The following is a 24,794-nucleotide window of genomic DNA, read 5'->3' as shown; positions in this document are numbered from 1 at the left end:
ACATCAGTACAATAGCATCTCATGTGTATTATAAAAGGTTTATCCTTATTAATACATTCTATACAACCATTAAGTTGCAAGTCTCAAGCTGATGCTATTATATAAACAGTTTTATGGTAATATGGCTATATTGTCTCTTCTGAGTATCACAAAATTGTACCAAGCGGATCAGTTCGTAGCTGGATTCTTCACCAATCTTCCATACCTTCTCCAGAACACAAAATGTCGCTTGGCTCTCCAATTCTATGAGTTGGAAGAATTTCCTGTGTCTCTCTATGGGCCATGTGGCCAGAGACTCTCCTGGAATTTTAGAGTTTTTACAACCCTTTACACACAGGGTGGATTGGGGGGGAAGGTAGGTTGGGTGGTGGTGCAAAAGGGAGGGGTCAACTGTCCTCCCTGTACCAAAAGAGGCCAACGTCATGACACTCTATAATGGAGTGGCCAGCACAGTCACCGGATCTCAACCCTATTGAGCTGTTGTAGGAGCAGCTTGACCGTATGGTACGTAAGAAGTGCCCATCAAGCCAATCCAACTTGTGGGAGGTGCTTCAGGAAGCATGGGGTGAAATCTCTTCAGATTACCTCAACAAATTGACAACTAGAATGCCAAAGGTCTGCAAGGCTGTAATTGCTGCAAATGGAGGATTCTTTGACGAAAGCAGAGTTTGAAGGACACAATTATTATTTCAATTAAAATCATTATTTATAACCTTGTCAACATCTTGACTATATTTCCTATTCATTTTGCAACTCATTTCATGTATGTTTTCATGAAAACATTTCTAAGTGAACTCAAACTTTTGAATGGTAGTGTATGTGTGTATGTATATATATTTTTCTCATCAATCTGCACACAATACCCCATAATGACAAAGCATCTCGTTTTTTGGAAATTTTTGCAAATGTTTTATAGATAAAAAAACATAAGTATTCATACCCTTTACTCAGTACATTGTTGAAGCACCTTTGGCAGTGAATACAGCCTTGATTCTTCTTAGGTATGACGCTACAAGCTTGTCACACCTGTATTTGGGGAGTTTCTCCCATTCTTCTCACCAGATCCTCTCAAGCTCTGTCAGGTTGGATGGGGAGCATCGCTGCACAGCTATTTTCAGCTTTATCCAGAGATGTTCAATCGAGTTCAAGTTCGGTCTCTGGCGGGGCCTCTCAAAGACATTCATAGACTTGTCCCGAAGCCACTTCTATGTTGTCTTAGCTGTGTGCTTAGGGTTGTTGTCCTGTTGGAAGGTGAACCTTCGCCCCAGTCTGAGGACCTCAGCGCTCTGTAGCAGGTTTTCATCAAGGATCTACCTGTACTTTGCTCCGTTCATCATTCCCTTGATCCTGACTGGTCTCCCAGTCCTTGCCGCTGAAAAACATCCCCACTGCGTGATGCTGCCACCACCATGCTTCACCGTAGGGATGGTGCCAGGTTTCCTCCAGACGTGAGGCTTGGCATTCAGGCCAAAGAGTTCAATCTTGGTTTCATCAGACCAGAGAATCTTGTTTCTCATGGTCTGAGAGTCTTTTAGGTGCCTTTTGGCAAACTCCAATCGGGCTGTCATGTGCCTTTTACTGAGGGGTGGCTTCCGTCTGGCCACTCTACCATAAAGGCCTGATTGGTAGAGTGCTGCAGAGATGGTTGTTCTGAAAGATTCTCCCATCTCCACAAAGAAACTTTAGAGCTCTGTAAGAGTGACCATCGGGAAGAGCTGCTCTAGGAAGAGTCTTGGTGGTTCCAAACTTCTTCCACTTAAGAATGATGGAGGTCACTGTGTTCTTGGGGACCTTCAATGCTGCAGAAATGTTTTGGTACCCTTCCCCAGATCTTTGCCTCCACTCAATCCTGTCTTGGAGCGCTACAGACAATTTCTTCGACCTCTTGGCTTGGTTTTTGCTCTGAAAGGAAAGGGAAAGGGGGTTACCTAGTCAGTTGTACAACTGAATGCCTTCAACTGAAATGTGTCTTCTGCATTTAACCCAACCCCTCTGAACCAGAGAGGTGCGGGGGGCTGCCTTTATCAACATCCACGCCTTCTGCGCCCAGGGAACAGTGGGTTAACTGACATGCACTTTCAAGTGTAGGACCTTATATATACAGGTGTGTGCCTTTCCAAATCATGTCCAATCAATTGAATTTACCACAGACTCCATTTACGTTGTAGAAACATCTCAAGGATGATCAATGGAACAGGATGCACCTGAGCTCAATTTCGCGTCTCATAGCAGTGTCTGAATACTTATGTAAATAAGGTATTTAAAAAAAAAAAAATGTTTTAATACATTTGCAAACATTTCTAAAAAAAACAGTTTTGCTTTGTCATTATGGGGTATTGTGTGTAGATTGATGAGAACAAATTATAATTGTATCAGTTTTAGAATAAGGCTGTAATGTAACAAAATGTGGAAAATGTCAAGGGTTCTGAATACTTTCTGAATACACTGTATGTATTCGATCTGTGTGTTGTGAGCAGCCGGCCCAGTTTGAGCAGTGCATGGTGCAGATGCTTCAGTCACTCAAAGAACCCATGGAGACCAAACCTGGGGAGGTCAATGTAAGGAACACCCACATATTACACTATCCCAGAATCTCATTCATCTATGTGAACTACAGGTAACTGCCAAAATTAGGGAAACACCAACATAAAGTGTCTCAATGGGGTGTTGGTCCAACATGAGCCACCAGATCAGCTTCACTGCACCTTGGCATAGATTCTCAGGCTTCGCTCCATAATCTCCTTTAAGTGTTCAATTCGGTTGAGATTTGGTGAATGAGACACACACACACACACCCTTTAAACCCCCTATGCTCCTTTGAGACCCCTCTTTCAAAGTCACTGAGATTTCTTCTAGCCATAGTAGCCAAAATAATGGGCAACTGGACATTTGTATACATGACCCCTAAGCATGATGGGATATTAATTGCTTAATTAATTGACAAACCACACCTGTGTGGATGCACCTGCTTTCAATATACATTGTATCCCTCATTGACTCAAGTATTTCCTTTATTTTGGTAGTTACCTGGATATGTTGTTGTATTGGACCACGTTACAGTGTGATAGTTGATTTATGCGGCTGAGTGTCCTGTCTCACCTTGCTCTCCTCTCCTGTCTTCAGATCCTCCAGTTGGATCAGGACCAGGCCTCAGAGCTCTGTGTGGACATCATAAAGGTACTGTACAGTCACTACAGACTAGGTTTACAGTATATTTTACTACAATAATACGAAGTAGAGATTCATATTACAGTATAGTTCAACATAGGAATCCCTTCAATTTACTGGTAGTTTAGCATGAAGGTATGGTATGAATGTCACTAGAGAATACGTTTATTGTATATTTCACTCTGTCTACACTGAAGGGACTCACACAGGTCGTCTATAGGCTACAATGCAGAAGTCCGGTAGGCATTTAGGGACAGTTTCCAGGACACGGATTAAAACTAGTTCTGGACTTTCAATGGAGAATCTCCACTGAGATTAGTCTATCTATGTTCGTGAAACTGACCCTTAGATTATTGTAGACTTTTTACCTTTGTAGCATGAAGGGGCCAGGAAGCTCTGTGAGAGGATCATGAAGGTACGGTACAAAGTGGAGTCAAGGATTACATCATATTTCACCATAGAAATACCAACAGAATCTAGTAGTTTACTGTAGGTCTTCAGTGCACAAATTCAGTTAAAATTCATTAGACATGTAGATGATGTTACTTTCCGAGCAGGTTCGAGAGCAGGTGGAAAAGCTCTGGAAGGACATCAATAAGGTATGGTACAGAGTAGATAGGAGACTAGGATTACACTCGTATTACACCAAAGGAATCACTACAGATTCTAGGTAGTTTTACTGTAGGTTTACAGTGCAATCCATTCACCCCATTCAGTAGACATTTAGAATATAGAACACTGTTAGTGTTGTCTAGGTGTGTCTGAGTAACTGATCTGTATATGTGACTGACCTGTAACACCTATTCCAGGTGTTCATCAACTGCCTGGAGCAGCTGAGCACTAAAACAGACAGAGACATCGACACCTCACAGTGAGTACAGGCAGGGACTTTACTTCCAGTGTCCTTTTGTGTGTCTGCATTAGTGTGTTTTAAACTCTTCTGTGTGTGTGTTCTCAGTATGTCTGTGGACCTGGCCTCTCCAAACTTGTTCAGTGGCATTCAGGAGGACTTCTGTCCAACACTGGTACGAAAATCTTATTTTTCTCATTCTGAGACTATAGACCTCAATCTCACTCTACAGGATTACCAATGTCAGTAAGTGTTCTCAATGAGGGTTCTTTCTCGCTCTCTATCTCTCTTACAATCTCACCCCACTACACACACACACAAACAAACAAACAAACAAACACACACACGCATATGTATCTCCTTCACTAGCAAACCAAACCACTCTGTGTTATGATGCTGTTTCCTGGTTGTGGACAGGAAGCAGGCCCAACCTTATTTCCTGTAAATACTATATGTTGAGATGAGAGTGAATGGCATGGGTGTTGTGGTGGGGGGTGTGATGACAAAGAGGAGTGTGTGTGTGTGTCGGGTGTTTCTGGTAAATAGAGCAGGGGGCAGACAGGGTTTCCCCTAATCTCTAGCAGGGGTGAGACTGACAGCCAGGCAATATTCAGAGCAGATGCCCAGAGTTTATTTATGAGCACCAACGCTTGATGAATAGTGCATAAACCATTGTAAATGATTAATTGCATGAAGAAATATTCATGGTAATATACTTTATAAACATTTTTTTATTTAACCTTTTATTTAACTAGGCAAGTCAGTTAAGAACAAATTCTTATTTACAATGACGGCCTACTGGGGAACAGTGGGTTAACTGCCTTGTTCAGCTCGGGGATTCGATTCAGCAACCTTTCAGTTACTGGCCCAACAGTTTCAACGATTTTACTGAGTTACAGTTCATATAAGTGAATCAGTCAATTGAAATTCATTTATTAGCCCCTAATCTATGGATTTCACATGACTGAGCAGGGGCGCAGCCATGGGTGTGCCTAGGCCAACCCACTGGGGAGCCAGGCCCAGCCAATCAGAATGGGTTTTTCCCCTCAAAAGGGCTTTATTACAGTCCAAAATCCTCCTCAGTTTCAAAATACTCCTCAGAAACCGGATGTGGAGGTCCTGAGCCGGCCGTAGTTACACGTGGTCTGTGGTTGTGAGGCCGGTTGGGCGTACTGCCAAATTCTCTAAAATGATGTTGGAGGCAGCTTATGATGGAGAAATTACCAAACTCTGATGGACATTCCTACAGTCAGCATGCCAATTGCACTCTGTGGCATTGTGTTGTGTGACAAACCTGCACATGTTAGAGTAGCCTTTTATTGTCCACAGACACTGGACAGAGGAACTCTGCCTAGAACGCTAGCATCCCGGAGTCGCCTCTTCACTGTTGACGTTGAGACTGGTGTTCAGTCTCAACGCTTTGCTCACACAAAGCCCCGGAAATAAATTGGTTGCACTGCACAAAGTTTTCATGGGCCTTGTTTTGTGTGCATCTGCCGCAGGTGTCGCATAATCTCTCGGAAGCGGTTGCATGGCATGATCTCTCTGAAAAAGTCCACCCTATACGTATCAGACCAAAATGCCCCATGGACATACAAGAGTGCAATAAATGCTTTGAGCTCATCCATAGACATGTCCCACGTACTGTTTCTTTTTCTGTGCGCATGAGCAACAGTACAATCTCTGATGTGCTACTACATCTGCATGCCACATAAACTTGTCACTCTTTTCTACCCAAACCGTGCCATCCCTCCCAGACTCCTGTCTCATGGTGGCAGTTGGGATCACCGTCTAAGTTGGCTCTGTTCTGGTCTTTCCGCGGTTAGGCTCAGGCATCGGAGGCGGAGGCTCGAATTCAACATCAGAGTCGGATGAAGACTCTTCATCAGCTATGTCGATTTTCAAGCTCAATATCCGTTCCTCTATCCGACTCCAATTCATATAGTCTGTCAGTGCGTCCATTCGTTTGGTTCGGCTTGCCATTCTGAACTACACACCTTCTATGTTACAATCAGTGTCTGATTTGACTCTCCGATGGGAAATTATATACAATTTCCAGCCTTTCATAATAAAATAATTAGACAGCCCACAATTCATCATCATTACACATTTGTTCTAAATTCAATTATCCTCTTCACCCTCATTATTCAGATTAATCTAGTTTAATCACCCTCTTCATCATTCAGTTCATTGAAGTCACATGCACCATTATCAGTTTCTATTTGGTTTCTATCGCCCTTTCATCCATTGATGACAGAATAGCATATTTAAATGTTATTAGGTTACTAGTATTTGCTTAGTAGCCACAGCAATGCTGCCACACGAGTGGTCATGTGCTGAATGCATGGACAGCACGGATATTCTTGGGAAAAGTGAAATTTGTAAATAGAGCTGCACCTCTTGAATTTGAGAGTTATTTGACAAACGTACGCGTCATAGAAGCTGCTCTGTCTGATATTATATAGAAATCAAAATGTTTTACCTGCATGTGACTCTGATGGAGGATTTGACAAAGTGATACACCTTTTCCTCTATCTGTCAATTACAAGATGCGCCCATCTCATCATGTACAATTTGTCAACTGATAGGCCTAATATTGTCACTCATCAGATTATTGTAAATGTTATCTTGTCTATAGGCTAACTCTTATTATGTGTGAAATTAGTTTTGGTATAGTTTAGGTGTAGTTTCAATGGGCCGGCTGTGCAGGCATTGTTTGTTTCCCGCTCATCAACTTGGATAGAGTCAATGAAATGTTTTGCGGTGGACTTCCGGTCGGGCGACGTAAGAAGACATGTTTGAGAGAGGTCCCCAATTAAACTTGTATTTTTACGTTTTTAGACACCGCTGTTCGTTTTTCTGTTGATGTATCGGTTGGTTATATTCTTTTAATCACTTTTTATGGTACCATGAGCAAGACCAACCCGAAGAGAACTGCTACAACCAATACATCGTCAAAGGCCGAACCAACTACTCAAACACCGAAGGTGGCTGCCACGGCCAGCCCTGATGCAGAGTTGGAGGCCTTGTCTATGACCACGCTTGTAGCTGAGCTAGCTGAACAAATAAGTAGCCTAAAAGAGTATATGGCTTCTGTCATCAGCACTTCACTGGCACCTCTCCAAACTTCCGTTGATGCCTTTTGAGAAACATTCAACACTTTTGGGCAACGCCTCACTACACTAGAAGGTTTCTCCACTGACAACACCAAGCATATTGCCGAGCTAGAGGCAGCTGTCTCACATATGAAAACAGCCAACACATCTCTACTTTCCTAGGTAGATTCGTTGGAGAATTATACCAGAATGGAAAATATCCGGATCGTTGAGACTAGAGTCAACCCTCTGAAATTTGTCTCCGACATGCTGGTAGAAGTGATGGGAAATGGTGTCTTTGACAAGCCGCCGGAGCTTGACCGAACACACAGATCCCTCGCCCCCAAACCCAGCTCAGGGGAGCGGCCTAGGGCAATCATAGCCCACTTTCATCTTTACCAAGATTAGGAACGTGCAATGTGCTGATTCTACCTGGACCTGTGTGCCAACCTCATGAAGATGAATTCAAGGACATCAAAACCTGTCTCAACAAGAAGGGGTCAAGTTTCAGCTCCTCGACTTTTCGTGTCTTTTACGAGGTAGAGACCCTTATATTTGACACACTTGCATTCAAAATGCAATGCTAAGGCAAGGGGAACAGCAATACTTATTCAAAGAAAGTACAATTTACCGCTCCTGACATAATATCGGACCCACGGGCGTTTTGTTATGGTATCTGGTTCTCTCTTTCACACCTTTTTGTTTTGCTTGTAAATGTTTATGCTCCCAATTGGGATGATGTTGATTTATTTTTATTTTTTTTACAAACTTATTTCTTTGCTGCCCAATCTCAACTCTCACACTATTTAATATTTGGAGGCGACTAGAACTGTGTGATCCAATTCAAGTCGTTCAAACCCTAGAGCATTTTCTCTCTCAAAAATGTCCAGCGCTTTGTCTACATTTATGAGACTTGCAGGATGTGTAGATCCATGGAGATTCCTTTTTTCCATTAACAAGGAGTTGTCTTTTCACATTTGCATCACTCCAATTCTACAATGGACTACTTTTTCATAGATAAAGCCCTTCTCCCATCTGTAAAGAAAGTAGAATACTCTGCCATTGTTGTTAGTGACCATGCTCCTCTGTCGCTCGACCTCTCATTCTCATTGAACCCATGGAGACTTATCTTTACTTTCAAAGAATTCATTCTGCACCATTCTATCGAATGCAATTGATGTCTTTATTGAGACAAATAAAACAGATTCGATCTCTCCATCTACACTTTGGGAAACACTTGAAGTTGTTCTTAGAGGATAAATAATGTCCTATTCCTCTCTTCTCAATAAACCACGGAAAATTAAACAACTGCAGCTGATCGACGCCATTCTGGAATTAGACGAACAATACTCCACATTTCCATCACCAGAACTTCATAAAGAAAGGCTGATTCTTCAAACTCAGTACAATTTATTATCCACTGATAAGGCTGAGCAGCCGCTACTTCACGCACGCGGTTTTGTTTACGAGCATGGAGAAAGGGCTGGTCGACTTCTAGCTTATCAACTCAAGTTGAAATCTGCCTCACAGCTGATCCCTCAAATTCCTCGGGTGTTTTAACAGTTAGTCCCACTGAAATCAATAACACTTTCAAAAACATTTTATTCATATCTTTAAACATCAGAATCACCTGAAGACAATTAAATTCTGAATGGTTTTCTTGACAATTTGGAAACTCCTACCAGAGTAGTACAGAGAAGAGGGAGGAAATTGATCAGCTTTTGCAGTTAGATGAGATTATTCATTCCATTACAGCCATGCAAAGTGGGAAATCCCCAGGCCCAGATGGCTAGCCAATCGAATTCTGCAAGTTTTCTGCCAACCTGGCGCCTCTCCTGCTGGAAATGTTGGAAAACACCCTGGACCATGGTGTTTTACCCCAAACCCTGACAGAGGCGTCGATCACACTTTTGTTAAAACCCGGCAAAGGTTCATCTAAGTGTGGTTCATACAGACCGATCTCACTTTTAAATGCAGATGTTAAAATATTAGCGAAATTGCTCGCCTCTCGAATAAAGTCCACTATGACAGACGTCATATCAACGGATCAGACAGGGTTTATTAACGGTTACCATCCCTTTTCTAACATTCAACAGGCATTTGTCAGGGTAGAATGGGATTATTTATTCTCTGTACTGGGAAAATGTGGCTTTGGTGCGAACCTCATTTCCTGGGTCCGACTATTGTACTCCTCACCCAAGGCATCAGTACCTACAAACAAACTTTGTTCACAGTATTTCCCATTATCAAGGGCCATACGCCAAGGATATCCATTGTCCCCTCTGTTACTTGCCCTGGCAATAGAACCCCTTTCTATTATGCTAAAGGCCACACCCTTAATACATGGTATCTACAGATGGGGACTGGAACACAAAGGTTCCTTGTATGCAGATGACTTGCTTTTATATATCTCAGACCCCGAAGAGTGTGTCCCTGATATAGTGGACCTACTGTGTAGGTTTGGTGTGTTTTCAGGTTATAAATTGAGTTTTTCAAAAAATATATGTTTTCCTATTAATGAATTAGCTTTACACATTCCACGAGACACTATTCCATTTTGTATGTCCAAGTCTGACTTTAAATATTTAGGGATCAATATCACCCGTACCTCGTCTTCCCTCCATGATGAGAACTTTATCCCCCTGATTAGCACACTTTAACTGGGCTTTCAGAGATGGAGTATTCTCCATTTTACTTTAGCTGGTAAAGTGAATTGTATTAAGAGGAATGTATTGCCCAAGTTTCAGTATTTGTTCCAATGTCTGTTTTAAATATTTTTTTTAATGGGGCAGTCTGAATCCAAGAATACAAAAAGCATTCCTCCAGAGAGATGTTACACATGGAGGACTAGCCCTTCATAACTTTATGTATTATTACTAGGCAGCGAAATATAGAAAATATTGTTTACTGGCTTCGCACCATAGAAACTGACTGGTGTCAAACAGAAGCAACTCCTGTTTCTCTTCCTCTTTGTCAGCTGTAGTTACCTCCAATCTTTCTATTTTAGCTTCGCACTACATATCCAATCCAATTGTCGTCAATACTCAAAAATGTTTTACTGAATTCCGTCAACGTTTTAAATTCTGTGATTTCTCTATTCAAGGTCATATATGTAATAATCAACTCTTCTTTCCAGGCAAATTCAGCTTTTAGACTGTGGCAGTGGAATGGCCTTACTAAGTTTAATTACCTTTATATTGATGGCACCTTTGCTAATTTCGATGACCTTTCTATCTAATTGAATCTACCCCATTCAAGTTTATTTAAGTATTTCCAAATCCGCCAGTTTATGTGCACTCAAAGCCCCGCCTTTCCAATTCTATCACCCGGATCGAGTTTGGATGCCCTTTTTTGAAAACACCTTTTCAACTAAAGTGACTCATCTTCCATATTTTTTAGATAATCGTTCATGTCCCTTGATAACCCGTCACTTAATAAAATCTGATCTGAGTGGGGAAAAGAACTTGGTGGAGAGATCTCTGACAAAGTCTGGAATAGTGCCTTACTTAGGGTAAATGGAAGCTCCTTTTAATCAGCCTTATACAGTTTAAGGTACTTCACTGTATCCATTTCAGTAAGGCCAGATTTACAAATTCTACCCAAACGTGGTACATGTGACCGGTGTAAAAGCTCCTTGGCGGACTTGACTCACATGTTCAGGTCCTGTCCCCGTCTGGTAGGCTATTGGTCCACTATATTTAAAACCCTTTCTGAAGCATTTGATATAGAGTTGCAGCCTAGTACAAAAATTGCTATTTTTGGAGTACCAAACAACAATCCTTCCCTGACCAAAAGACAGCTAGATGCTATTGCCTTTGCCTCTCTGTTGACCCGCAGAAGGAGTTTATTGGATTGTAAATCTATAAATCCACCCTTAGCTTTTCTTTGGCTCAAAGATTTGATGCTCTTACTAAAATTAGAAAAAAATAAGTATACCATTCGAGGGTCAACCAACTCATTTTACTCCACCTGGGACCCAACGATATTTTATTTAGACTCCAAACACTTCCTCCAGATTAGTACACTTGGCCTCACCCCCACTCCTTGAGGTTATTGTCAAATTATTGGCTGCCGATTTAAATAGGCATAACACAAACTCCTCATTACACTCATCATTACACTATTGTCTTTCTAAATTAAATCAACCTCTTCACCTTCCTTATCGTTCAGTTAGGCCTAATTTAAATTAAATTGTGAAGTAAGGTGCACAATCATCGCCCATTCACCCATTTTGTCATTTATTCAGTGAGGAGAGAGAGACTCATTAGCACCTGACTGGGTACCAACGTCCTACAGCACATTGTCTTGGCGGGTTAAGTTGGGAATAGGTGTGGGAACAAATGGTAAAAAGGCTAGAAATACTTTTCTGTTTGTGATTTCAAAATTCTGACAAATGAGCAGTGTAAAATACAAACATTTAGGAAAAGTCAGGGAAGGAGCAGGACAGGTTTTTTAGGAAGGGGCTGTTTTTTTAAATGTACAAAATCAAAGGTCAGTGGCCGTTGGCCTATGGCGGTTCTAGTGTTAAGAGTGAACCCTACCTGTTACGCTAATCATGTCAGTAGCTGTTATCATTTAACTTGTATCAGAGGGAAACCTGGAGTGTGTAGTATGCAGTAAAACAGGATATCAGTCAATTCCAGTAAAACAGGGTTAGAGTTGGTGATGAGATTACTGGCAGATAGATGTTCAGAGAACACTCAATATGACAAATCCAATGTTCTGACCTTAAAATTCTGTGTGTTTGTGTGTGTTTGTATGTGTACTTGCGCGTGTGTGTAGGAGCAGCGTCTGCTGATCATCCTCAGTAACTGTCAGTACCTGGAGAAACACACCTTCCTTAATCTGGCTGAACACTTTGAGAAACACGGATTCACCGGGACTGAGAAGATCACACGGGTGAGTAGAGAGGACTCACACACACAACCTTGGGAAGCTGCAACTTTAGCCTTCTGTGTGCCAGAAACAACAAACAGTTAACTGGCCCCTTAGATATTTTGGTGTTTTAGTTTTCTTCTGTGAAGAAGAATGTTTGTCACCAAAGATATGATGAGAAAGAAGTTTATGTTTTAGGGCAGAGCAATTACTCTCACTTTCTCTTTAAACACTTAAATGTCAGATCTCTGAGTCAGTCTCTTTCTCTCTCTCTCTCACATATTGGTTGGATCTTCCCGTAAAAACAGCTGAGCGGCCTGTAGCAGTTGGTTCAAAGCCTCTCAGGGCAGTTTATTGGGTTTTTAAAACCTTGTTTTTGCCTAGGGAACTACACTGCTCAAAAAAATAAAGGGAACACTAAAATAACACATCCTAGATCTGAATGAAAGAAATAATCTTATTAAATACTTTTTTCTTTACATAGTTGAATGTGCTGACAACAAAATCACACAAAAATAATCAATGGAAATCCAGTTTATCAACACATGGAGGTCTGGATTTGGAGTCACACTCAAACTTAAAGTGGAAAACCACACTACAGGCTGATCCAACTTTGATGTAATGTCCTTAAAACAAGTCAAAATGAGGCTCAGTAGTGTGTGTGGCCTCCACGTGCCTGTATGACCTCCCTACAACGCCTGGGCATGCTCCTGATGAGGTGGCGGATGGTCTCCTGAGGGATCTCCTCCCAGACCTGGACTAAAGCATCCGCCAACTCCTGGACAGTCTATGGTGCAACGTGGCGTTGGTGGATGGAGCGAGACATGATGTCCCAGATGTGCTCAATTGGATTCAGGTCTGGGGAACAGGCGTGCCAGTCCATAGCATCAATGCCTTCCTCTTGGAGGAACTGCTGGCACACTCCAGCCACATGAGGTCTAGCATTGTTTTGCATTAGGAGGAACCCAGGGCCAACCGCACCAGCATATGGTCTCACAAGGGGTCTGAGGATCTCATCTCGGTACCTAATGGCAGTCAGGCTACCTCTGGCGAGCACATGGAGGGCTGTGCGGCCCCCCAAAGAAATGCCACCCCACACCATGACTGACCCACCGCCAAACCGGTCATGCTGGAGGATGTTGCAGGTAGCAGAACGTTCTCCACGGCGTCTCCAGACTCTGTCACGTCTGTCACGTGCTCAGTGTGAACCTGCTTTCATCTGTGAAGAGCACAGGGCGCCAGTGGCGAATTTGCCGATCTTGGTGTTCTCTGGCAAATGCCAAACGTCCTGCACGGTGTTGGGCTGTAAGCACAACCCCCACCTGTGGACGTCGGGCCCTCATACCACCCTCATGGAGTCTGTTTCTGACAGTTTGAGCAGACACATGCACATTTGTGGCCTGCTGGAGGTCATTTTGCACGGCTGGCAGTGCTCCTCCTGCTCCTCCTTGCACAAAGGCGGAGGTAGCGGTCCTGCTGCTGGGTTGTTGCCCTCCTACGGCCTCCTCCACGTCTCCTGATGTACTGGCCTGTCTCCTGGTAGCGCCTCCATGCTCTGGACACTACGCTGACAGACACAGCAAACCTTCTTGCCACAGCTCGCATTGATGTGCCATCCTGGGTGAGCTGCACTACCTGAGCCACTTGTGTGGGTTGTAGACTCCGTCTCATGCTACCACTAGAGTGAAAGCACCGCCAGCATTCAAAAGTGACCAAAACATCAGCCAGGAAGCATAGGAAATGAGAAGTGGTCTGTGGTCCCCACCTGCAGAACCACTCCTTTATTGGGGGTGTCTTGCTAATTGCCTATAATTTCCACCTGTTGTCTATTCCATTTGCACAACAGCATGTGAAATTTATTGTCAATCAGTGTTGCTTCCTAAGTGGACAGTTTGATTTCAGAGAAGTGTGATTGACTTGGAGTTACATTGTGTTGTTTAAGTGTTCCCTTTATTTTTTTGAGCAGTGTATATTGTGACTATAAGACCATCAATAAAGTTACTGTCAAAGCACTTTGTGACAACTGCTGATGTTAGAAGGGATTTCTAAATACATGTTTTTTTTTTTATCTGCTCCCGGGTTAGTGTCTGTGTAGCTGTGTTAATTAGGTTTGTCTCTACCTCTGTTTCCAGGTGACTGTACATGCGGTGAAGGAGCTGGATGAGAGTTTGTTTGATGCCTATATCGAGAGGAAGTCTGATCCCATCGTAGGATCCCTGGAACCAGGCATCTATGCTGGACACTTCGACTGGAGGGACTGCAGTACACCCACAGGTATACACACACACAGATCTATGCTGTCTACTTCAATTGGAGGGACTGCACACCTTAATCGCAGGACATTATGCACTATGGCCAGGATTCAAACAAACACAAATTAACGGCCTCTGCACTGTGATAGACTTTTAAAATGCAATTTCCCAAATGTTTTCAGCCTTCGCAATGTTGAGTTCCTGCGCTAAGCCACAGGTGTGACAGAGAGAGGGGGGTTTACCCATAATAACCCCTGACCTAAAGTGCCTTCGGAAAATATTCAGACCCCTTGACTTTTTCCACATTTTGTTACATTATAGCCTTATTCTAAAATTGATTAAATAAAAAAATCTACACATCTACACAGAATACCCCATAATGACAAAGTGAAAAAAAAAATGTTTTTGCAAAATTGAAAAACATAAATACCTTATTTACATAAGTATTCAGCCCCTTTGCTATGAGACTCTAAATTGAGTTCAGGTGGATCCTGTGAGATGTTTCTACATCTTGATTTGGAGTCCACTTGTGGTAAATTCAATTGATTGGACATGATTTGGAAAGGCACACACCTGTCTATATAAGGTCCCACAGTTGACAGTGCATGTCAGAGCAAAAACCAAGCCATGAGGTCGAAGGAATTGTCCGTAGAGCACCGAGACAGGATTGTGTGGAGGCACATATCTGGGGAAGGGTACCAAAACATTTCTGCAGCATTGAAGGTCCCCAACAACACAGTGGCCTCCATCATTCTGAAATGGAAGAAGTTTGGAACCACCAAGACTCTTCCTAGAGTTGGCTGCCCGGCCAAACTGAGCAATCGGGGGAGAAGGGCCTTGGTCAGGGAGGTGACCAAGAACCTGATGGTCACTCTGACAGAGCTCTAGAGTTCCTCAGTGGAGATGGGAGAACCTTCCAGAAAGACAACCATCTCTGCAGCACTCCACCAGTCAGGCCTTTATGGTAGAGTGGCCAGACGGAAGCCACTCTTCAGTAAAAGGCCCATGACAGCCCGCTTGGAGTTTGCCAAAAGGCACCTAAAGACTCTCAGACCATGATTCTCTGGTCTGATGAAACCAAGATTGAACTCTTAGGCCTGAATGCCAAGTGTCACATCTGGATTCAACCTGGCACCATCCCTACAGTGAAGCATGGTGGTGGCAGCATCATGCTGTGGGGATGTTTTTTGGAGGTAGTGACTGGGAGACAAGTCAGGATTGAGGGAAGATGAAGCGAGCACTCAGTACCTCAGACTTGGCGAGGGTTCACCTTCCAACAGGACAACGACCCTAAGCACACAGCCAAGACAACGCAGGAGTGGCTTCGGAACAAGTCTCTGATTGTCCTTTAATGAAAAGCCCGGACTTGAACCCGATCGAACATCTCTGGAGAGACCTAAAAATGGCTGTGCAGCAGCGCTCCCCATCCATCCTGACAGACCTTCAGAGGATCTGTAGAGAAGAATGGGAGAAACTCCCCAAATACAGGTGTGCCAAGCTTGTACCATCATACCCAAGAAGACTCAGTGGTAATCGCTGACAAAGGTGCTTCAGCAAAGTACTAAGGAAAGGGTCTGAATACTTATGTAAATGGAATATTTCTGTTTAAAAAAATTTATAAATTAGCAGAAATTTATAAAAACCTGTTTTTGGTTTGTCATTATGGGGAATTCTGTGTAGATTGAGGGGAACAAATTATTTCATCAAGTGGTCTGAATACTTTTCGAAGGCACTGTATGTAGTCTTTTGGCTTACCTCCAAATATACTAAACCTGACCACTGTCAGGGGAATTCAGGGGACTGTCTGAGCAGCCCTGTGTGTGTTTTGTGGTTTATATGTATGTCATATGTGGAGTACATACTGTAATGTCTCTGTGTGCCTGTTTGAAGTGTTACTGTAAACAGTGCTTGGATGCACTTAGCCAGGGGTTCAAATATGAGTCTACTCGATGGGCTTGATGTCTACCCTTTGTATGTTTTTTCTCTCTCTCTCTCTCTCTCTCTCTCTCTCTCTCTCTCTCTCTCTCTCTCTCTCTCTCTCTCTCTCTCTCTCTCTCTCTCTCTCTCTCTCTCATTTTCTCTCTCTCTCTCATTTTCTCTCTCTCTCATTTTCTCTCTCTCTCTCATTTTCTCTGTCTATTCTCTCTTAAGAAGTTGTTTGTTTTTGTGGGTGGGGGAGCTCCTTGTGTGTGTCATCTGCACAGTGCAGGAAATGTCAAACATTGAATTCTCAGTGAATCTTCGTTCCGTACACACACAATCTAAATTGATCTGATATAAGTAGTGACATGGACAATATATCATTATGGTCTGTGGTTTTGGGTGTGTGTGCAAAAGTCCATGCACACACAAACACACAAGCACACGGATGTGCAGTGAGACCAGGTGAAACTTGGTGGTTTACGTACCTTACGGAACAGGAAGTTAATCGGTGTGTGTGTTTGACATAACCCCACTCCCCCACCTCCAAAATGCTCCAAGGAGTGAAAGTGTGTGTCTGTGTTCTGCTAATAGTGAAACAGGAACATTTGGGCTTAATAACCACAACTATAAGGAATAGGATATGATACTTTCACTGGCTTAGCGTGTGTAGGCCTAGCCTATATGTGTGTGTGATTAGTGTGGGCATACTGCAAACCATTACCCGCGGAAACAGAGCAAGACTTTCACTGGTTTTGGTATTTTGTTTTCTCGTGGTATTACTCTCACAGCGCCCCTTGGAAGTATTAACCTAACCTAAAGTGCCAGACACCAGCTACAACTCTTCTATTGTGTTTTCAACATGGCTTGTTAGTGGTGACTATATTTATAGATTCATCCACCATTCCCCAGAGTGAATGTGGGTCTTTAAACCACTTTCTCATTAGAAAGACCAAGACCAGGGGCATTTTTTGGACAGATCTAACAAAATGTTAAATCTAAGTGCTGACGGTAGCGCAATAGGTTCAGGGCTGTGTCAGAACTATTTTTGCTATTTTCACATCCAGAATTATGGCCGACGTTGCTGGCTGTGGCGCCAAAGGGCTGGGTTTTGATGAATAAACCAGTTATAGGTGTGTCGAAACTTGGCCCCTCACTGGCCAATGAGAATGTGCTCCATAGCTAAATACGTGGTTGCTTCAAGTTGTGTATTTTATGTATTGCATTTTCATCAATTCCAATTCCAATGTTAGTCCGTTATAGTTTGTAAAATAGCTTACAGAAACAACATAACAACATGTAGACTTATCCCATCTTTGCTAAATACGTTAACTTGAACCTGTTTGCAGTCCACATTGTTCTAAGTAATTGCATGGCTTATGATCATTAACAATTGTAGACATTGTTAATGTTGTAAATGACTATTGTAGATGGAAAAAGTTGATTTTTGATGGAATACCTACGTAGGTGTACAGAGGCCCATTATCAGCAACCATCACTCCTGTGTTCCAATGGCACGTTGTGTTAGCTAATCCAAGTTTAGCATTTTAAAAGGCTAATATATCTTTAGAAAACCATTTTGCAAATATGTTAGCTGAAAACTCTTGTTCTGATTAAGCAATAAACTGGCCTTCTTTAGACGAGTTGAGTATCTGGAGCATCAGCATTTGTGGGTTCGATTACAGGCTCAAAATGGCCAGAAACAAATAACTTTCTTCTGAAACTCGCCAGTCTATTCTTGTTCTGAGAAATATAGGCTATTCCATGCGAGAAATTGCCAAGAAACTGAAGATCTCATAGAACGCTGTGTACTACTCCCTTCACAGAACAGCGCAAATTGGCTCCAGTCAGAAGAGAAAGAGAAGTAGGAGGCCCCGGTGCACAACTGAGCAAGAGGACAAGTACATTAGAGTGTCTAGTTTGAGAAACAGACACCTCACAAGTCCTCAACTGGCAGCTTCATTAAATAGTACCCGCAAAACACCAGTCTCAACGTCAACAGTGGAGAGGTGACTCCGGGATGCTGGCCTTCTCAGCAGATTTGCAAAGAAAAAGCCATATCTCAGACTGGCTGATAAAAAGAAAAGATTAAGATGGGCAAAAGAACACAGACACTGGACAGAGGAATTCACTCTTGATGTTGAAACTGATGTTTTGTGGGTACTATTTAATGAAACTGCCAGTTGAGGACTTGTGAGGCGTCTGTTTCTAAAACTAGACACTAATGTACTTGTCCTCTCGGCAATTTCTCGCAAGGAATAGCCTTCATTTCTCAGAACAAGAATAGACTGACGAGTTTCAGAATAAAGTTTTTTGTTTCTGAAGGCCAGTTTTATTGCTTCTTTAATTAGAACAACAGTTTTCAGCTGTGCTAACATAATTGCAAAAGGGTTTTCTAATGATCAATTAGCCTTCTAAAATGATAAACTTGGATTAGCTAACACAACGTGCCATTGGAACACCGAGTGATGGTTGCTGATAATGGGCCTCTATACGCCTATGTAGATATTCAATTTTTTTTAAATCAACTGTTTCCAGCTACAATAGTCATTTACAACATTAATGTCTACACTGTATTTCTGATCAACTTAATGTTATTTTAATGGACAAAAAAATTGCTTTTCTTTCAAAAACAAGGACATTTCTAAGTGACCCCAAACTTGTGAACGGTAGTGTGTGTATATAAACTCAGCAAAACAAGAAACGTCCCTTTTTCAGGACCCTGTCTTTCAAAATTAGAAAAAATCCAAATAACTTCACAGATCTTCATTGTAAAGGGTTTAAACAGTGTTTCCCATGCTTGTTCAATGAACCATAAACAATTAATGAACATGCGCCTGTGGAACAGTCGTTAAGACACTAACAGCTTACAGACGGTAGGCAATTAAGGTCACAGTTATGAAAACTTAGGACACTAAAGAGGCCTTTCAACTGACTCTGAAAAACACTAAAAGAAAGATGCCCAGGGTCCGTGCTCATCTGCGTGAACGTGCCTTTAGGCATGCTGCAAAGAGGCATGCGGACTGCAGATGTGGCTAGGGCAATAAATTGAAATGCTCGTACTGTGAGACGCCTAAGACAGCGCTACAGGGAGACCGGACGGACAGCTGATCGTCCTCGCAGTGGCAGAACACGTGTAACAACACCTGCACAGGATTGGTACTTCCGCATTAAACACCTGTGGGACATGTACAGGATGGCAACAACAACTGCCTGAGTTACACCAGGAACGCACAATCCCTCCATCAGTGCTCAGACTGTCCGCAATAAGCTGAGAAATGCTGGACTGAGGACTTGTAGGCCTGTTGTAAGGCAGGTCCTCACCAGACATCACCGGCAACAACGTCGCCTATGGGCACAAACCCACCGTCGCTGTACCAGACAGGACTGGCAAAAAGTGCTCTTCACTGACGAGTCGCGGTTTTGTCTCACCAGGGGTGATGGTCAGATTCGCGTTTATCGTCGAAGGAATGAGCGTTACACCGAGGCCTATACTCTGGAGCGGGATCAATTTGGAGGTGTAGGGTCTGTCATGGTCTGGGGCAGTGTGTCACAGCATCATTGGACTGAGCTTGTTGTCATTGCAGGCAATCTCAACGCTGTGTGTTACAGGGAAGACATCCTCCTCCCTCATGTGGTACCCTTCCTGCTGGCTCATCCTGACATGACCCTCCAGCATGACAATGCCACCAGCCATACTGCTCGTTCTGTGTGTGATTTCCTGCAAGACAGGAATGTCAGTGTTCTGCCATGGCCAGCGAAAAGCCCGCATCTCAATCCCATTGAGCACGTCTGGGACCTGTTGGATCGGAGGGTGTGTGCTAGGGCCATTCCCCCCAGAAATGTCCGGGAACTCACAGGTGCCTTGGTGGAAGTGTGGGGTAACATCTCAGCAAGAACTGGCGAATCTGGTGCAGTCCATGAGAAGGATATGCACTGCCGTACTTAATGCAGCTGGTGGCCACACCAGATACTGACTGTTACTTTTGATTTTGACCCCTCCTTTGTTCAGGGACACATTATTCCATTTCTGTTAGGCACATGTCTGTGGAACTTGTTCAGTTAATGTCTCAGTTGTTGAATCTTTCTATTTTCATCCAAATATTTACACATGTTAAGTTTGCTGAAAATAAACGCACTTCACAGTGAGAGGACGTTTCTTTTTTTGCTGAGCTTGTGTGTATATATATATATATATATATATATATATATATATATATATATATATATATATATATATATATATATATATATATACATACACACACAGTTCAAGTCGGAAGTTTACATGTGCCTTAGCCAAAATCCTAGTAAAAATGGCAGGTCTTAGGTCAGTGAGGGTCACCACTTTATTTTAAGAATGTGAAATGTCAGGATAATAGTAGAGAGAATTATTTATTTACTTCATCACACTCCCAGTGGGTCAGAAGTTTACATACACTCAATTAGTATTTGGAAGTGTTGCCTTCAAATTGTTTAACTTGGGTCAAACCGTTTCGGGTAGCCTTCCACAAGCTTCCCACAATAAGTTGGGTGAATTTTGGCCCATTCCTCCTGTCAGAGCTGGTGTAACTGAGGCAGGTTTGTAGGCCTCCTTGCTCGCACACGCTTTCTCAGTTCTGCCCACAAATTTTCTATAGGATTGAGGTCAGGGCTTTGTGATGGCCACTCCAATACCTTGACTTTGTTGTCCTTAAGCCATTTTGCCACAACTTTGGAAGTATGCCTGGGGTCATTGTCCACTTGGAAGATGCATTTGCGACCAAGCTTTAACTTCCTGACTGATGTCTTGAGATGTTGCTTCAATATATCCACATAATTTTCCTCCCTCATGATGCCATCTATTTTGTGAAGTCCACCAGTCCCTCCTGCAACCAAGCATCCCCACAACATGATGCTGCTGACCCGCGTGCTTCACGGTTGGGATGGTGTTCTTCAGCTTGCAAGCATCCCCCTTTTTCCTCCAAACATAATGATGGTCATTATGGCCAAACAGTTCTATTTTTGTTTCTTCAGACCAGAGGACATTTCTCCAAAAAGTACGATCTTTGTACCCATGTGCAGTTGCAAACCGTAGTCTGGCTTTTTTATGGCAGTTTTGGGAGCAGTGGCTTCTTCCTTGCTGAGCGGCCTTTCAGGTTATGTTGATATAGGACTCGTTTTACTGTGGATATAGATACTTTTGTACTTTATTCCTCCAGCATCTTCACAAGGTCCTTTGCTGTTGTTCTGGGATTGATTTTTACTTTTCGCACCAAAGTGCGTTCATCTCTAGGAGACAGAACGCGTCTTCTTCCTGAGCAGTTTGACGGCTGTGTGGTCCCAGGGTGTTTATACTTGCGTACTATGGTTTGTACAGATGAACGTGGTATCTTCAGGCGTTTGGAAATTGCTCCCAAGGATGAACCAGACTTGTGGAGGTCTACAATTTTTTCCTGAGGTCTTGGCTGATTTCTTTTGATTTTGCCATGATGTCAAGCAAAGAGGCACTGAGTTTGAAGGTAGGCCTTGAAATACATCCACAGGTACTCTCCAATTGACTCAAATGATGTCAATTAGCCTATCAGAAGCTTCTGAAGCCATGACATAATTTTCTGGATTTTTCCAAGCTGTTTAAAGGCACAGTCAACTTAGCGTATGAAAACTTCTGACCCACTGGAATTGTGATAGAGTGAAATAATCTGTCTGTAAGCAATTGTTGGAAAAATGACTTGTCATGCACAAAGTACATGTCCTAACCGACTTGCCAAAACTAGAGTTTGTTTACAAAAAATGTATGGAGTGGTTGAAAAACGAGTTTTATTGACTCCAACCTAAGTGTATGAAAGCTTCCGACTTCAACTATGTATATTTTTTTGTACTTTTACCCCTTTGTCGTGATATCCAATTGGTAGTTAGTCTTGTCCTATCGCTATAACTCCCCTACTGACTTGGGAGAGGCGAAGGTCTGGAGCCATGCGTCCTCCGAAACACGACCCAGCCAAGCCCTACTGCTTCTTGACACACTGCTCACTTAACCCGTAAGCCAGCCGCACCAATGTGTCGGAAGAAACACCGTTCAGCTGGTGATCGAAGTCAGCTTGCAGGCGCCTGGCCCACCACGAGTCACTAGAGCACGATGGGACAAGGAAATCCCGGCTGGCCAAACCCTTCCCTAACCCAGACGACACTGGGTCAATTGTGGGCCATCTCATGGGTCTCCCAGTCACGGCCAGCTGGGATTGAACCATGGTCTGTAGTGACGCCTCAAGCGGGAGGCCCCGAGAGCGAATAATTCTAATCAAATTCTAAACAATTGAAACCATTTGTTTCAAATAGGCTCTGTCTAAATACACTAACAGGCACCATCATTTCTCACTGTGTGCATATAATATTAAAACAATGCAGACTATGGAGGGTGTTACACACATCCAAACTTTTCACAGTAGCTGCACAAAGAACCAATATAAAGAAAAAAGTAGAATGCCCACTCAATGTTATACTGCTGCCAAATCTAATTTTATAAACATAATCATAACCATCTAACAAATCAGAGGACATTCACACTTCTCCAGAAGTTGCATTGCATGCGCACCACGGACGATCTCACAATAAAGCCAGGACAGTGAATCATTCTAATAAGTTAAGTATAAAAAAAAATGTTTACAAAAAAAGCAATCTGTTGTTTTGTTTTAAACAACAACAACAATAAATACATGTACATTTTAATGATATCATAAAATTGCCAGGATAAAAAAAGTCACAATGCTGGTATAAGACCGGTAAATGACCAATCCTTGCTCAACAGAAAGTAGCAGAGTGCTGGCTTTAGTAGGTTGAAATTGCAAATGAATGTGTGTTTGACACTAGTGCCGCCTTAACGCCAGACAAAAATAGAACTCCAAGCTTGACACAACTTTTGTTCCACGCCCACTCCATTTTACTCTGGTCTTATAGTGAAAGAAAACGTGTCAATGTTTGGTCTGGGATCATTTTCATTTGATCAGGTTTGGGTGTTGGACTGGGTTTTGATGTCATTGTGAAACTACTCTCCTACAGGTGTGAGGAACTACCTGAAAGAAGCCTTGGTGAACATCATCACTGTCCATGCAGAGGTAATTCTTGTACTCGAAGACATGCATGACTAAAATGTATTTTATTTTTTGTATTTTACTTTTCTCCCCATATTTCGTTCTTGTCTCATCACTGCAACTCCCCAACGGGCTCGGGAGAGGCGAAGGTGGAGTCATGTGTCCTCCGAAACATGACCCGCCTAACTGCACTCCTTAACACCCGCCAGCTTAACCCGGAAGCCAGCCGCACCAATGTGTCGGCGGAAACACAGTTCAACCGGCGACCAGGGTCAGCCTGCAGGCACCCAGCCCGCCACAAGGAGTCGCTAGGGAGAGATGAGCCAAGTAAAACGATGATGGGCCAATTGTTCACTGTCCTATGGGACTCCCAGCCACGGCTGGTTGTAGCACAGCCCGGGAATGAACTCGGGTCTGTAGTAACGCCTCTAGCACTACGATGCAGTGCCTTAGACCACTGCTTTTCTGTACATTGACTAGAACCTCTCACCGTTACTTACGTTAAATCAGTAGACTGCATAATTCATTGAATCAGTGGACACCTCCAATCTACTCCTCTCTCTCTCTTTTAGGTCTTTACAGTGTCTAAGGACCTAGTTCCCAGGGTTTTGACTAGAATCATTGAGGGTGTGGCGGAAGAGATGAGTCGCCTGATGCAGTGTGTCTCCTCCTTCAGCAAGAACGGAGCCATACAGGTACACACACACTTTCAGTTTGCCACTCTCTCGGGTAAGTTAAATGGGCCAATTGTGCGGGGATTTACCCTCTTTTACTGACCACAGTAACCCCCAACTACCTCTTCCAAACCAGCTGTACTACCTACTTGTCACACCCTGATCTGTTTCACCTGTCTTGTGCTTGTCTCCACCCCCCACCAGGTGTCTCCTATTTTTCCTCCATTATCCCCTGTGTATTCATACCTGCGTTTTATGTTTGTCTGTTGCCAGTATGTCTTGTCTTGTCAGGTCTTACCAGTGTGTTTTCTTCCCGGATCTGACCTTTCTGCCTGTCCTGACCCTGAGCCTGCCTGCCATTCTGTCCCTGTTTGACCCTGCCTTGAATTACGAACTACTGCCTGCCCTCGACCTGCCCTTTGCCTGCCCCTTTGTATAATAAATGTTCGGAGTGTCGAACTATTCACCTCCTGTGTCTGCATCTGGGTCATATCCTGACTCGTGAAACTACTATATACTGCTCACTCTACAGCCTTAAATGTTGATACTTTAAGTACCCTAAGTATATCCGTATATGCATTTATCCATTCCTTTCTTTCTCTTTATCCTCTTTCATCCCTCTCTTTCTCTCTCTGCAGGCCCGTTTGGAGATAGATTCTCTGAGAGATGCTGTAGCCTCCTACCTGTCATCTGAGAGCCAGTAAGGCCCATAGAACCCTCACTGACACTGTACTGTAGTACACCACTACACACCTGTTTACCACACGTACACATACACTACACTTCCATACACTGTGCATACTATACAAATGTACATGAATTACAGAGATTATACATTACTCTCACTTTCATTCCTGTAAATCACATTCATCTTCCCCACACCTCTAGTC

At 43.0% G+C, this 24,794-nt stretch overlaps 1 protein-coding gene across 8 annotated transcripts in view; it reads left to right on the top strand.

Annotated features, from left to right (window-relative positions):
• LOC100380722 (exocyst complex component 2) overlaps positions 1 to 24,794 on the top strand; it is a 100,509-nt gene that overhangs the window by 74,730 nt on the left and 985 nt on the right. For 5 of the 8 annotated variants that reach the window (XM_045705928.1, XM_045705930.1, XM_045705931.1 and 2 more), the window contains 10 exons: positions 2,478 to 2,558; positions 3,124 to 3,177; positions 3,726 to 3,767; positions 3,978 to 4,039; positions 4,127 to 4,193; positions 11,896 to 12,012; positions 14,121 to 14,262; positions 23,199 to 23,254; positions 23,803 to 23,925; positions 24,543 to 24,604. In XM_045705928.1, the coding sequence (XP_045561884.1) occupies positions 2,478 to 2,558; positions 3,124 to 3,177; positions 3,726 to 3,767; positions 3,978 to 4,039; positions 4,127 to 4,193; positions 11,896 to 12,012; positions 14,121 to 14,262; positions 23,199 to 23,254; positions 23,803 to 23,925; positions 24,543 to 24,604 (806 nt within the window). The remainder of the gene's footprint in view (positions 1 to 2,477; positions 2,559 to 3,123; positions 3,178 to 3,725; positions 3,768 to 3,977; positions 4,040 to 4,126; positions 4,194 to 11,895; positions 12,013 to 14,120; positions 14,263 to 23,198; positions 23,255 to 23,802; positions 23,926 to 24,542; positions 24,605 to 24,794) is intronic. The other 3 variants (XM_045705934.1, XM_045705933.1, XM_045705932.1) reach the window with 1 other exon arrangement.

The sequence above is a fragment of the Salmo salar genome, chromosome ssa23 (assembly GCF_905237065.1).
Source record: "Salmo salar chromosome ssa23, Ssal_v3.1, whole genome shotgun sequence".
NCBI lineage: Eukaryota > Metazoa > Chordata > Actinopteri > Salmoniformes > Salmonidae > Salmo > Salmo salar.
Note: the sequence above shows the minus strand (reverse complement) of the source record. Positions and strands in the feature narration are given on the sequence as shown.